This window comes from Stylophora pistillata, chromosome 8 (assembly GCF_964205215.1).
Source record: "Stylophora pistillata chromosome 8, jaStyPist1.2, whole genome shotgun sequence".
NCBI classification, from domain to species: Eukaryota; Metazoa; Cnidaria; class Anthozoa; order Scleractinia; family Pocilloporidae; genus Stylophora; species Stylophora pistillata.
In genome coordinates, this window is record NC_142526.1 from 1,759,530 (window position 1) to 1,775,273 (window position 15,744).

The window sequence follows — 15,744 nt, forward strand, 5'->3', positions numbered from 1 at the left end:
CCTGAATCAAACATTAAGGACACGAGATTAAAGGAAACGATCACTAACGAAAGAATCCCTTAATTTTTAAACAAAATTCTCCTTGCCAGCTCCTTAGAAAATGTCTAGACAACAGTACGGAGAATATGCAAGCTGATGTATGGGTGTAAAGGGGGGCAACGTAACCAGATACACTGTACTAATATTCACGAGGGAGCTTTTCAGTCTCCAGTTTACAGTGTGGCAATTTCGTTCGGTGCAACTGCTACCCCAATGTGGCCATTGATGTCAAGAGGCTTTTACATAATCCAGTGGCACATCCTCTGTGCAATAGGACCCCCCCACCCCCCAAAGAAGAGGAACATCCAGAGGTGGTCGCGGTAGAGTGACAAATAGCGTGCTGCCCTGCTACAGCTCTTCTTTTGCTTTTACTTCCCTTTCTTGCAACGCAATCGCTCGAAAAAGCTTGACATTGAGAATAATATCCTGACACACATCATCAGGTGTTTTCACTCTCAGCACCCCCCTAGGAGAAACAATTCAGCTAAGATTGCAGTTGTAACTACCCAGACCATTTCTGTCTCGTTTTTGGTAACTTTTTCTATGCTACATTTGGATCATTTTTTTCAGAAAGAGGATCACAATTGTGTAAGTGGAACACACAGCTGTGTCATGATCTTACCTGGTACACTGTCAGAATAAGGGTGATAATCAGTTTTACAACGGACAGATAGCCAAGCAAGCGGTAAGTTGGTCTGGAACCGTCATTTCGGAGACTGTTTCGAACAAGCAGCTGCAGGAAATGAATGGTCGAAATGACATCACAACTATTTCAACTATTACACCGATCAGTGGTCAGTGCAGAGTGGATGTTCTTTTTGACTTGCAGTCGTAATTTCAACCTTTGCATGCCAGTTTTTGCTCAAGTAGTTCAATTGTTATTGTTGTTGTTTTTTTAATCGTTTACCTCTCAGTAAATTTCCTCACAGTAAACAGTTATCCATTCATACGTCGATGTAGACAAAGGAACTGCTAGAGTAAAGTGTCTTACGCAAGAGCAGAAAAAAATGAACTTTCGCAGGCTTGGAACCCAAACTTTCCGATTTAAAGTTCAGCTCGCCGTATACAACATTTTGCTTTCGAACGAACGATAAGGAAACATTACGTGAAAAAATCTTAGTTCCCGTGATCATTTGACTTCCATGACTTTGAAGCGGGAATCGACCGATGGGAAATGACAGACACAGCTATTATCTACCAGGCAACCTTTGGTAACAGTCCAGTCGCGCGCGGTAGAGAAAGCGCCCAGCAGCAAGGGCACTGGCGGGTAGGTGGAGTCGAGAATCGACCCAGCAAAAGCTTTCCTCCAGGAGAGCAACACCAAAACTGAACGGAAGCGACTCACCCCGTGGAACTCGAGGAACTCCCCTTGTTACCATACGGCTTGGCAAAAGTATCTCGTTTCTTATTGGTGATGGCTGTAACGTAAACGATATTCGGGAGGAGCTTACTGTCAACAACCAGGAGAGTACAATCAAAGTCGTTACTTCCTTTCCTTTCTAATATTCCCTTTTTTCCTTTTTTTAACAGCCTGTCATAATTAGTTTTGATTTGATTTTTCACAAGTAATTCTTTCCGCCTTTTTTGGCTTTGTTTTCTTCCTTTTTTGTTATTGTTTTCTCCGCTGTTGTTTTTAAGATCAAAATTATTAGATACAATGAATATATGAAGTTTATATATTTTGAACTGCGGTATTAGATACGTATGATGCACGATCCTCGCAGTAGATAGCGCTATTTATGCAATAGCGAAAATCAGACCTGAAAAAAAAATCAGGCCTGTAGGGGACTCGAACCACTGACCTCTGCGATACTAGTGCAGCGCTCTACCAATTGAGCTAACACGCCAACTGGGAGCAGGCCGTTAAGTTGATTCGTAATAAACCCGTGAAAGTGATAAATCAGATACAATGAATATATTAAGTTCATATATTTTGAACTGCGGTATTAGATACGCATGATGCACGATCATGGTGGAAAATCAAATGAGATCAATTGAAGACGTTGACGCTTTTAAAAAGTCACTCAAGTGTATTTTTAAGCCACGTATATTATAATGATGTACTTTGTAGAATATTTATTGTAAATATGTAGAAATCTTGCATTAGTCTTGTAATTAGTCATGAATTTAGTTTTATTGTTTGTACACGACCACATCAGCTTTTGCTGAGTTTTTTATCGTGTTTAAATAAACTCTGTTGTTGTTGTTGTTGTTTGTTCGCAGCGCCCGTGGGCAAGATAAAGAAGAAAGAAAGTCTTAAGCACTCTATACAACAAACGTGTCTAGTTACAATGATAAGGTTGAGATCGGACGTCAGCGTTATCAGGCGCTTGCGGCAGCCGCTTCAGTCCATGTAACGATCTCACCTTCCCGCCCATCCCACACCGGGGGAGGACATCCACCACACAGTAATCTCGTGCGTGGGAAATTAACGTCCGCTACCCCTAACCCTGCAGGAGACGGGGCCTACGGTTTATTCGTCCTTATCCGAGAAGAATAGAATATCGATCCATTTCTTCGTATTATAGAAAGGTAGTACATTCTCCTCAGTTATTTTAAGACCATAAGTATTGGTCCAGCGTATCCTGTGTTCTGACTGGCTACCCGAGCGGGCAAAGATGGGCCCATCTTTCCCGCGTGAGATTGCCAGTATTGATCCCGCGCATGAAAAATAGAGTTAGAACTATGTTCGTAATTCTTGGACATTTTCGGCGATGGAAACGCAAAAAGTGGCGGAAGATAAACAAAACAAAGAAACAGAAACGACTCTCGTGAGGTTGGTGTTCCAAAAACACAGTTGGCTTTAACGTTTGTGAAAATGTAAAAGTCATATATTTGAACTGCGGTTAAAGAACGAGTATGAGAACGATGCCGGTGCAGTGCCTTTTCAGGCCTCAGCAGTCATGGGTTCGCAACCCGTACAGGCCTGAATCTTTTTCAGGCCTCATTTTCACTACTGCTTAAGTAGTGTTCGTTACTGCGAAAATCGTTCTCATACAGTTAGCTTTCTTTCCCAGCTCTCGAAGGAAACAAGTCATTACTTCATCAAGTGTTACTTTTATCGAGAAATATGCTTTGAAACGATGAAATAGCCCAGCTGATTAGTACTATCTATCTCTTTGGTGAACTATCCTTTCATGGAAAATGTCAATAAAAAAATCCTTCGGCAACTTTTATTTATTCTTGAGGAATCACCTGAATAGGAGAGAATACCAAAGCTATGGTTCACCAGGGTTGTTATCTCTACAATATTAAAAAAAGAGAACAAAACAAGATACCCGTAGCTAAAATAAAGGGACCCATTTAACCGCTACTCGACAAACAAAATATCGAAGACCGCGATTGATAGATTTTCTAGTTTAATGACTGATAAAGTGTAATTAATTCTTGTCTGCTCTTACGTTATCAAAAAGCCTCAAGAAGTTATCGTTCCAGCAAGAATGCTTGTAGTGTCTAAAAGCGAAAAGTAAGCCACATAAGGCAGCCACGAAGGCGAACAACTACAGTACACACTACACGTTTTTTTAATGATCTTCCCACGCTCAAACTCTCCCGGATGTATACTTTTACATATGCAACCGCCGTCCTAGTATACTACAATGTGCTCCTTTGAGATTACATGATAACCCAAGAAAGTAAACTAACCATGGATGTTTATAATACTCACTCATTCTGTCTTGAACAGAATCCCTGCAGCAGCAGTCCCTGTTTCAACAACGGCACGCGTCAAGCTGGATACACTGATAAAGGATTTCGTTGTAAATGTCCATCAGGATTCACTGGTGTATACTGCAAGAAAGGTAATTAAACACAAAACTGTATACGTAAGGTGAGATAAATACCGAATGATTATCATAGAGTATTCAGGGGGATATAAAAGTTTCGCTTTTTTTTTAATGTAGCCTGCAGCCTTGACTTTGAAAATGGAATCGGCGGGTGGAAAATGACAGGCAGAGCTTTTATTTACCAGCCAACATTTGGTGACAATCCAGTCGCGCGCAAAAGAGAAAGCGCCCAGCAGCAAGGGTACTGGTGGATAGGGGGAGCTGAGAAACGGTCCAATGAGAGCGATCCCGCAGGAAAGCAGCAGCCAGATGGAGCCGACCCACCCAACGGAACTCTCACCTCACCTTGTTTTCGTATCGTCGGCAAGAATATTTCGTTTCTTATTGGTGGGGGATGTACCGTATCTGAAATTCGTGCGGAGCTTATTGTCAACAACCAGGTGAGATTATCCACTTTGACTATTATTTGTTCTTTGATTCTTTTAAAACATCTTAGGTAGATTGATCAAGGTACCAGATATTTAATCTTGCGAAATCCTGTTGAACTTCGTTATGACAGTCCATAAACTTTGCCAAGGTTTAAAAAGGGATACTTATGGGGAAAATATCTTTAAAAAAAAAATTAAACATTTTCGACTCCTTGGTCATCATCTGGGTTAGTGATGATGACCCTGATAACAAACGAAAAAAATTGGCTTTACTTTTCAATTATTTTTTGAATTAGAAATGGCTTGGTTTGAGCTCAAGGGAAAGTCCGCAATATGACCAACTTGGTGTCTGGCACACTTGTTTAGTCTTTGGTTTACCCCCTTCGAAAGAACAGGTTTTTTCCCCTAAGTTTGAAGCATTGCAAGTAAATTAATATATGATATCGTCATGTTAGATACGTCAGCAATCGTCGGAACAAATGTTTAAAAACAGTTTATGTTTGTCGTTACGTTTAGGTCGTCAGAAAGGAGACAGGAAACTGTAATGAGACAATGTATCGTAAGGGCTGGGACGTATGCAACCGACATATGGAGCATAGTGGGGTTCTTTCTCACTTTTAATAGTTCTTTCTACTAGGATCGACTTTACAAGGAATGTACATTAATTGCTTTTTTCTTGGACGGGTAACTCGCCTCTAGTTAAAAGTAAAAAACTAACGGTAAAATTACAGAGATATCTCCTACGACAAGTTCTTTCTTCGGTAAAAAGTTTCAAACTCCTGGGATAACGTATCAGGTAAAACTCTCAGAGTAAAAAGAAGGCAGCAATAAGCCATTAGGGAGTGTCTCTCGAGGCAAATTAATTTCTTAAGAGTACTACCCTGCCAGCATCTTATTCTAAACCAAAACAGTGCACGAACTTGTTTTCTTATTTGCAAACCAAATAGGTCAAGAATGCCGATCCATTGTTTTCAAAGAACCCATACAGGAAAAAGTCATGAAAGGCCATCTGATTAGGCTTGAACAGGTGCCCCATCAAGGCAGCTGTAATGTGCTGTGCTATTTGAAGCCCAATTGCATGTCCATAAATGTTGGGCCTCAAGGAGGGAACTACATTTGTGAGTTAAACAATGCTTCGGACGAAAGCCCAGGCTCGTCGGACCTTCAGAGTAAACAATATTATACCCATCTCAGTATCGAGGTAAAGTAACTTATTTTAGACAATGAATAATTATTGTGGGCGATCAGTTTGTCAGATTACTTCTTAAACTAGCCTTGCAATTCATGTACATGAATTGAATTGAAGTAATTCCTCAGTATTGCATTGCGCATCCCGAGAAACGTTTTGACCTGATTTCGTTTGAAATCTTCTAAGCACCATTTCACTCCAGACTTTTACTAATCTACCAAATGTTTTTTTTTAAGTGGTACACAACGGGCTTTATAAAATTATCGAGAGATATGCTGTGAAACTATGGAATAACCCTCGTGATTAGTACTAGTACAGGCCTATCTAGGGTAGGATTGGCCTTTCTATCTCTTTGGTTACCTATCCTGTGTATGGTACTTCTAGAAACAGAGATTGGTGGAGAACTTTCAAGAAAAATGCCTATAAAGAAAAAAAATCCTTGGACTACTTTTTTTTTATTTATGAGGAGTCACCTGAAGGGAGAATACCATAGCTAAGATACGCCAGTGGTGGCATCTCTACAATGTTAAGTAAAGAAACAGCGAGATAACCGTGGCTAAAATAAAGGGACACCTTCAAAACAAATAAACCGGTACTTAACAAACCAAATATTGAGTACCGCAATTGGTAGATTTTCTGGTTTAATGATTGATGTGTAATTAGTTGTTGTCTACACTAAACTTAAAATGCCTCAAGAAGTCACCGTTCCAGCAAAAATGTGTTCCTTTGAGATTACATGATAACCCGGGAAAGTAAACTATGAATGCAGTAAATGGCTTGAATCCGGGGGTAACATGTGAAGGTGTAGTCTGATCGTGCGGGTGAGTGTAGTCCTGAGAAGGACTGTTGTCGGTGGTAGTGACTGACGTTTCGACAACCTGTGAGGAAGTCATCATCAGAGTCAAGTGAATGATTGTTTTCAGTAGAATGTTCTTATTCCAGTTCGTGTGAAATGATCGGTTGGTTTTGCCGTGATGTTATTGGCTGTAAGACTCAAGTGAGGTAAGTCGGTCGTTATTGGTCTGTTTCGATCTGTCGGTGAAGTTAGGTCGTTCTTTTACGGTCGTTTGTGATGTTTATGTCGTCAATGAGTCGTTTGTATGGAGCGGGTAGTTGTTGACATCTGTTTAGGAGAGTCTGTTCTAAGTTAGTAAACCAGCTTTCCAGAGTCAGTCGTTGAAAATAGTCAGTGCTGTAAGTTAGGCATTGCGCAGAGTCCCAGTCAATGTTGTGGTTGGTAAGTCGATGGTGTTCAGCAATGTGATTGCTGACATCACCTTTCCTCGTCGCCCGTCTGTGTTCAGTCAGTCTTGTTGTGAGGTGTCTGCCAGTCTCACCGATGTAGGAGGCTTGGCAGTCGGAACAATTGATCTTATAAATCGTTCCCTGTCTGTTCCTCGGTTCGTCTTTGTCTTTAACGTTGGTTAGTAACTGACGTAGTGTGGTGATGGGTTTGTGGGCGACGCGGATATTGAAGGGTAGTAAGATGCGCGAGATGTTTTCAGACATGCCTTTTATGTACGGTATGGTTGCTGTAGTCGTAGGGGTTGCGGTGTCATTTGTTTCGGTAGTGGTAGTGGGTCAGTGAGTGTTTCGTCGGATGAAGTCGTTGTGGTAGTTGTTCTTCGTAAAAACACGGTGAAGGTATTTGTTCTCGTCGGATAAGCTGTCTGTCGAGTCACCTACAGTTGTGCGCGTCGTGTTAGAGTTCTGATAGTTGTGGATTTGTGTGATGTAGGGTTGTAGGATGACTCGTCTAGTAATCTGTCGGTGTGTGTCGGTTCCTGTAAACTGTCGTTCGTAATGAGTTGTCGTTGTGGCTTACCAGGCAGTCTAGAAAAGGAAGTTTGCCATTTTCTTCGACTTCTCTGGTAAACTGTATGCCAGTGTTTTGTTCGTTAAGGAGGTTGTGGAATGCGTCAATTTCGTCGTGTCGAACGGCGGTGAATGTGTCGTCAACGTAACGTAACCAAAGCGGTATAGTTTGTCGGCAAGTCGAAAGGGCGCTTTCCTCGATGTTCTGCATCACAATTTCTGCTATAACAACAGAAACTGGAGACCTCATGGCAGTGCCGTGTAACTGTTTGCAGTGTTTACCGTTGTACTGAAAGTAAGTAGACGTTAGGCAAATGTTTAGCAAGTCCATGATGTCGTCTGTCGGTAGCGGTAGTGGGTCGTAGATTGTCGGATTGCAGTCTCAGTGCATTGTAATGCTAATTGAAGTGGAATACTTGTGAACAGTGATTTCACATCAAATGACACTAGTTTGTAGTCGTCAGGTATCTGAACAGTCTTGGTAGCGTTAATGAAGTCTTCAGTGGATTGTAGTTTATGTCTGGATTTGTCGGTTAGCGGTTGTAGTATTGTCGTCAGGTACTTGGATAGTTGGTATGTGGGAGAGCCGCAGAAAGAAAGAATAAGTCGCATCGGGAAACCAGGTTTGTGAAGTTTCGGCAAACCGTAGAGTTTCGGTGGTTGTGGTACCGAGCACCTAAGTCGATAGTACCGTTGGGTGTCAAAGGTGTTCGTTTTCTTGAGTGTCAGTAGTTTACTGTTGAGTTTACGTTGAAGTGCAGGAATTGGGTCACGTTTGAGTTCTTCGTAGGTTCGTTTGTCGTTAACTAGTGCGTCCATTTTGTCGTGATAGTCAGTTTTGTCCATGACAACAGTAACTCGTCCTTTGTCGGCTGGTAGGATGACTATGTTCTCGTCGTTTCTCAGTCGTTTCAATGCGCGTTGTTCGTCTTTAGTCAAGTTGCTATCATGTAGTGACGTTGATTGTATAGTGAAGGCAATTCTGCTTCTGATGTTATCCTTGGTCGGCTCAGATAGCTCTCGTTGCCGAGACAGGGCCGCCTTAACACTAGATACAATAGCCTCGGTCGGTATGCGTTAAGGTGTTACTGAGTGTTTTAGTCCGTATGATAGTACCCGAGTTTCAGTCTTGTCTAAGGAACGAGAAGAAATGTTACTTACCCAGTTGTCGTCCGGTTTGCTTCGTCTCTCTTCTTTGTCTCGCAGCAGCCGTGTCAATTTTTGTTGATGTCCAGTGCGGGCGCGTTCATTCGTCTTGTTGGCTCGTTTATCGGCAATTGTCGTAACGGTGTCAAGTAGGTCAGTTGGTATCAATTGTTTCAGTTGGTCGTGTAGTTGTCGTAGTTTGTTTCTGTGGCGTTTGGGTCTTCTGTGGCAATCATTTATCCGCGCTACGAGGCAAAGAAGAGAGACGAAGCAAACCGGAGGACAACTGGGTAAGTAACATTTCTTCTCGTTCCTTAGACAAGACTGAAACTCGGGTACTATCATACGGACTAAAACATTCAGTAAACAAGATTATACCCATCTCAGTATCGAGGTAAAGTGACTTATTTTAGACAATGAACAATTATTGTGGGCGATCAGTTTGTCAGATTACTTCTTAAACTAGCCTTGCAATTCTTGTACATGAATTGAATTGAATTGATTCCTCAGTATTGCATTGCTCATCCTGAGAAACGTTTTGACTTGATTTCGTTTGAAATCTTCTGAGCACTATTTCGCTCCAGACTTTTACTAGTCCGCCAAATGTTTTTTTTTAAGTGTTACACAATGGACTTTATAAAACTATCGAGAAATATGCTGTGAAACTACGAAATAACCCTGGTGATTAGTACTAGTACAGGCCTATCTAGGGTAGGATTGGCCTTTCTATCTCTTTGTTTACCTATCCTGTGTATTGTAGTTCTAGAAACAGAGATTGATGGAGAACTTTAAAGGAAAATGCCAATAAAGAAAAAAATCCTTGGACTACTTTTTTTTTTTATTTATGAGGAGTCACGTGAAGGGAGAATACCAAAGCTAAGATACACCAGTGGTGTCATTCCTACAATGTTAAGAAAATAAATAACGAGATAAGCGTGGCTAAAATAAAGGGACCCATTCAAAACAAATAAACCGGCACTCAACAAACCAAATATTGAGTACAGCGATTGGTAGATTTTCTGATTGAATGATTGATGTGTAATTAGTTGTTGTCTGCACTAACCTTATCAAAACGCCTCGAGTAGTCTTCGTTTCAGCAAAAATGTGTTCCTTTCAGTTTACATAATAACCCGGGAAAGTGAACTATAAATGTTTATGATACTCAGTCATGTTGTTTTGAACAGAATCCCTGCAGCAGCAGTCCCTGTTTCAACAATGGCACATGTCAAGCTGGATACACTTATAAAGGATTTCGTTGTAAATGTCCTCTAGGATTCACTGGTATATACTGCAAGAAAGGTAATCAAATACAAAACTGTAAAGTGGAATCCATACCGAATGATAATCAAAGAGTATTCAGGGGTATGAAAATATCTTTGTTTTTTGTTTTTTGTTTTAATGTAGCGTGCAGCTTTGACTTTGAAGATGGAATCGGTGGGTGGAAAATGACAGGAACAGCTTTCATTTACCAGCCAACATTTGGTGACAATCCAGTCGCACGCGGTAGAGAAAGCGCCCAGCTGCAAGGGTACTGGTGGGTGGGGGAAGCTGAGAAACGGCCCAAAGAGAACGATCCAGCAGGATGGCAGCATCCAGATGGAGCTGACGTACCCAACGGAACTCTCACCTCACCTTGCTTTCGTATCGTCGGCAAGAATATCTCGTTTCTCATTGGTGGGGGATGTGACTTAAGTAAAGTTCGTGCAGAGCTTATTGTCGACAACCAGGTGAGATTATGCGGCACTTCGACCATTATGTTTCCTGTAATTCTTGTGAAACAGCCTAAGTAGATTGATCAGAGTATAAGATATTTGTTTTTTTTTTTTTAAATTGCGACACCATTTTGAGCTTCGTGATATCCATAAATTTTGCTTATTTTGAGCTTCCTCGGTGGAAAGTTCGCGAGATAACCAACTATGCGTCTGACACAGTAAATTTCATTTTATTTGTCTTTCTCTTACCCTCACTCGAAACGACAGATTGTTATTTCCCTAAGTTCAAAGCACTGCAAGTCAATTAATGTATGATGTAGTCGTGTTAGATATGTCAGCGATCGTCGAAACAAAGGTTTAAAAGCTTTTTGTGTTTGTTGTTACGTTAAGGTCGTCAGAAAAGAGACAGGAAACTGTTCTGAGACAATGTACCCCAAGAACTGGGAAGTAGAGGAGTTTATTGGTCAATACGCCAAAGTCAGACTCGTTGACGAAACGGATTGTTGTTGGGGACACATCAACTTTGATGACCTTAAAGGAGATATCATTTGTCCTCACGATTTAGACGAGAAAAACTGAAGAGACAGCGACTTTTGAAAGTAGCTTACCACCTCAAGTCATGATTTGTGCAAATAGTCACCTTAAAAGTATGATTAAACAGCTTTTGACGTAGTACAAATCACTCTGTTTTTGTCAACAGTAGCAAAACATTTTGAAACAATTTGATGCACGTGTCTGTGAAGGCTCTTAACATATAATGCAATGGTTATATCGATTTACTGCGACAGTAAGGAGTATTGCTTTAGATACTAGCCATCGCCTATTAAAGTGCTGTTTTTTAGTTGAAACGTCTGTTGAAGGCATTAAGAGTCACACGTTATTTACTTTGCGAGATCTATATTTGCAAAAGCTTCAAGAAGATTCTGTTTAGGATCAGATCGGTTGAATTAATTTCATTTGACGGCTGACGGTTAATTTTTTGAAATATTGTTTATAAAACAAAATAAACGCGCGGATTTGGCTGCAATTTTTCATAACAAACTACAGTTTTTCCCATAAGCTAATAATCAGGTTAATCCTATAATTTGTGCGTTAAAAATTAGGTTTCTGGTCTTCAACTGTGTGTCTTATTAGCGTAATTACAGCATCTTTGTTACCGCTGGACGTATTAATAGCCTGCTTCACCAAGTGGTGTACTTGTGCGAGGAGTCGCATAAGGATCTCAAAGTCCTTGCTTATCACAGATCAAATCTTATCGATGCTTTTATCAGTCTCCGCGATCTTGCTATGGAACTCTTTCATTCTCGTACACAGTTGGCGGAAGAGCGCCTCGTTTGTCTCTCTTAGTCTTGCTTCGAACGGTTCTCTGCCTCCTTGGTCTGTAATCTTTTACCCATTCTTTCCGATTTCCACTTGTTTTGGAATATTTCCTGCTGTCAAGGAGGTCATAAATGTAGCGGCACTGAATGGCATACTAGAGGAACAGGATAGTACACCACAGGTTGTGTAAAATAACTGGCTGTCCACTTTGTAATCCGTTTAAGGGACTCCTTTGAGTTCCAAAGTCCATGGCGTACTGAAGTACACTAAATGTCTAATATATAGATTTAGCCAAGCGTAAAAGCGGAGCTCCTAATAAGTGAAAATTTTTCAATAAAATTTCTTGACATATATTAACAATTTTTAGCCGAAAATTCATTCAGTATAGATTAAACCTATTGACACTTACGTGTAACACGCGCCTGTGAAAAGTCCAAGTTTTGGAGAAACCAAGAAAGGAAACACAATGCGCAGTAAATTTTTAAGAAACATCTTTTCCAAAAAACAAGCTCGAGCGAAAGAAGACTACTTAAAGAACTTATTTCCGACGAAAAAAGCGATAGGTGCACATTACGTTTTAACTAAAAAATCAAGATGAAAGATAAAAATCACGAAATATTTTGGAGGTTACTAAAACTAGTAACGGAGAACGGGGAATGGGGAACGGGGAACGGGGAACGGGTGTACAGCGGTAACCCACCTGAGAATTCAAAATGGGGGAGTAAACGATGTTTACAAACACTGATTTTATCGCTAGGTTGCCGCTTGCAGCGAAATTAGACGACTCGCTTTTATTTAAGCATTGCCCTGGCGAATCCACGAGGCCTAGTATTCCGAGGCGAGAATTCGAAGTCAACGTTTCTGCAATGGCTGCCACCATTTGTTTTGATGTCTCTCTTTGTTTTTCCTTCCTGAAATTTGCATCTTTTGGCAGAGTTTGGGTATGTTGGTTGTTTGCATTGCCCAACAACAATTTTTGCAGATAAGTAGCAAGGAGGTAATGTCTTAGATCAACAGAAATGAGCTAGGAAACTTAATAACCAGCCTAATTATCAAAATTACTACATGCAGATATCTGCTTACCTTACATAAAATAACATCAGGAACATATCTTTGTATCCACCCATAAACTTCCATGTAAACAACAGAGAAATCAAAAATTGACAGAACTTTTAATAACATTTAATTTAATAGGAAAACATGAGTTATGTCTTCAAGAATGTAGGTGTATGAATTCACATTCGTGCTAATGCTTACAATAATATTTACACTGCATTGATCATATTCAAGAGAAAGTGATTCCCATAATGGGCGTGAAAGTCATTCAGCTGTTTGCTTTACAAAATTATTGATATTGCTATGTTGTAACAGTGAAGATATTGGAGGTAAACTTCATTACCTTGCAGTACAATTACTCTATGAATATAAGAATAAATGCCGCGGACATGTAGTTCTGATTTCATTGTTCAAATTTTATGAAGTTCATATATTTTCATTGTATCTGATTTATCACTTTCACGGGTTTATTACGAATCAACTTAACGGCCTGCTCCCAGTAGGCTTGCTAGCTCAATTGGTAGAGCGCTGCACTAGTATCGCAGAGGTCAGTGGTTCGAATCCCGTACAGGCCTGAATTTTTTTTCAGGTCTGATTTTCGCTATTGCTTAAATAGCGCTATATACTGCGAGGATCGTGCATCATGCGTAAAACTTCAATTTGACACAAAATCTTCTATTAAACAATACTGTTGAACACATTGTTACTCAAACATAATATTTACCGGGTAATCGAATCGCCAAATTGTCGCTAGGCCCTGCTTGAAGTCCGAAAGTTCGTTTTCACTTTACGTCCATAATTCGCGTCGCCTTGGAGAATCGTAGTGTCGTTGACTCGATAGCTTATTCTGTCACCTTTAAGACCTTGATATCCATTCTTTTCCAAGCAGAATATTCTATAGCATTGTTACTTTACATTCTGAGTTCCACAAGGTCTAACTCGATCGCAAATGAACGAAAAATTCGACTTGAAATTTTTGAGGATCGGCCGCGCGGACGCCATATTAGGGACCTTAAGGCCCGGTTCAGACGCCGAACTTTTCATGAGCCGAACTCAATTCGAATTTGGACCGACCCAAATTAACAAAAATACGCCTGCTGATTCAGATGCCTTTCTTTTCGGCCGTTCCAAATTCAGTTTCAGTAAAACCAGTCAGACTGCTTGCAAAATACATTACAATAATTTGTGCATTAGGATCGACACGTGAAAAGTACGGCGTCTGAATTAAAGCCGTTCCAAAGGCGTTCTATAGGCGAAACTCTCGGCTAAGCCAGGCGGGAAAAACGGGTGAGCCGTTCCAAATGAACTAGCCGTTCCAAATTGATTCAGACGCCGATCTTTTCATGTACTTAATTCAAGGAATTAGGTTCGGCTCATGAAAAGATCGGCGTCTGAACCGGGCCTAAGAATCGGACAAATCTATGACGTTGACGTAGACCAGAAGTGCAAGTCTGCATAATTAACTTTGGTTGCCCTTAGTTACCGTTCTGGCCTCTCGTCTTGTTGACCTTCCCGACGATAAACCAGGGCAAGTCCCGTTTTGTCGAAACGACAGTAATTTTCGATAGCAAGTTTTTTTTTTAAGGTAAGAAAAAAACTCGAGAGAACCCACGATCAATACCAACGAATGTTGTTTATCAACATAAATCCATTGCGAAAACAGACCCTCACTGTTGGTTTACTTTTTAGCTGTGCCGAAATATTAAGGTTTGCTTAATTTTTCCTATGTTTAGGCATCACCAAAATAGACTAGTTATCATTTAGTGCTTTAATGGCTGTCTTAGTTTACATAAGCGATATGTAGTTTTGAAAGGAGAAAGAAACCATTGTAAATTATTGTAACTAGCGCTTTTTGAATTTTCTTGCTAATCCATACGAAACTTCCGAGTTATGTAACCTGCCGGGCAAATGCGCAAAATAACCTCTCGTATATTTATTGTTTTTCGGCTGGCTTTCAGTTAATTTAAAGCGTTGTTCCTGTTTAATAATTTCTCAATTGCTTTCGTAGCTTGGGAATCGCTAGTTGTTTCTGGCAACCGCACGAATAGACAATAATTTGCACAAATTACATTTTTTACAACTGTTGGAACTACTCAGTGTACGTGAATGTAACGCATAATGTGTAAGTAAAAAGAACTGATTCCACTGGGTTAGTCTCTGTTGGTGATTGTTTTAAATAAAATTCATAACTTCTTTGGTGATCATGCTTATAACGAGAACAGAACGTCCAAATAGTGCAATCATATCACTGAGGCGGCAGAGATAAGCAAAACGTCGCAGAAGCATACACAGTCCTTCAGTACCATCAGATATACTCCTTTGCTGGCACTTAATGACCGGAGGGATACCCAAAGCATCAGCCAATCTTGAAATATCTTGTTTTTCGACACGAAAGTCAGCTACACACTCGACCGCGTCCAAGGCATCGAAGTTAAAGAGTTCGTAGTTTTCGTGTGGAAACGTACTCGCGATTTTTTGACTGATTAATGTCATAGAGGAGCATAAAATCGTCTTCGTCAATAATTGCATCAACATAACATTCCAAAACTAAGTTTCTAGTCTCTTGAAACGACACCATTTAATGAACGCATATGTGACTTACCACTTTCGCGGAAACGTCGCGTACTCATTTTAGTCACATTGTCTTAAAGGTCGGCACACACGCCGACCTGGGTGGAGGCGAAGCTTTCCCGTCTTGTTTTCTCGTTTTTCTGGTCTGGCAAGTGTGAGCTCGTCTCCCGTTCGGCCGTGGTTCAATCTCCCCTTTTTGGTGGTTTTTCTGTGGTTAATATTCAGTCCAAGGTGAGGGCCCTCCTTGGTCAATGGGTGAGGAGATTCGTCTCCTCCCCATCCAGTTGGGTCGCTCTCATGTCCTTTTGGTTTAACTCTTTGTTTGGTGTCTCTCCTCTTGTTGTGTTTTCTCGTCCTCTTAGTTTCGACCTCAGGGTCTTGCCGCCCTTCGATCAAGCTCTGGTTTTGGCCTGGCGTAAGCTCGACGGGGCTTTCGCCACGTCAAAAAACTCTTTAGTCTACGGCTCTTCATGCCCTCTTGTTTGTTCTCCCGTTCTTACTATGTCTACCAAGTCTTGCTACCTATATCTTCTCTCTGAGAACATGGTCCAGCCTTATTGTGTCCTTAAGTTTCTATTCATCTATCCCAACCTTGACTGGCCTGCCACGTGGCGTGCCCTATCCTTCTTTTATCTTGACCGTGGTGTCATCAACCTAAATTGGAAGATTGCGCACGGCGTCCT

At 40.8% G+C, this 15,744-nt stretch overlaps 1 protein-coding gene across 1 annotated transcript; it reads left to right on the forward strand.

The window, feature by feature from the left end:
• The first annotated feature begins 3,933 nt into the window (after positions 1-3,933).
• On the forward strand, positions 3,934-10,999 carry LOC111339174 (uncharacterized). Its single transcript, XM_022945767.2, has 5 exons — positions 3,934-4,264; positions 4,769-4,825; positions 9,587-9,701; positions 9,807-10,129; positions 10,505-10,999. Exons 1-5 carry the CDS (start codon positions 3,983-3,985, stop codon positions 10,691-10,693), a joined length of 966 nt encoding a protein of 321 aa, XP_022801502.2. The 5' UTR covers positions 3,934-3,982; the 3' UTR covers positions 10,694-10,999.
• The last annotated feature ends 4,745 nt before the right edge of the window (positions 11,000-15,744 follow it).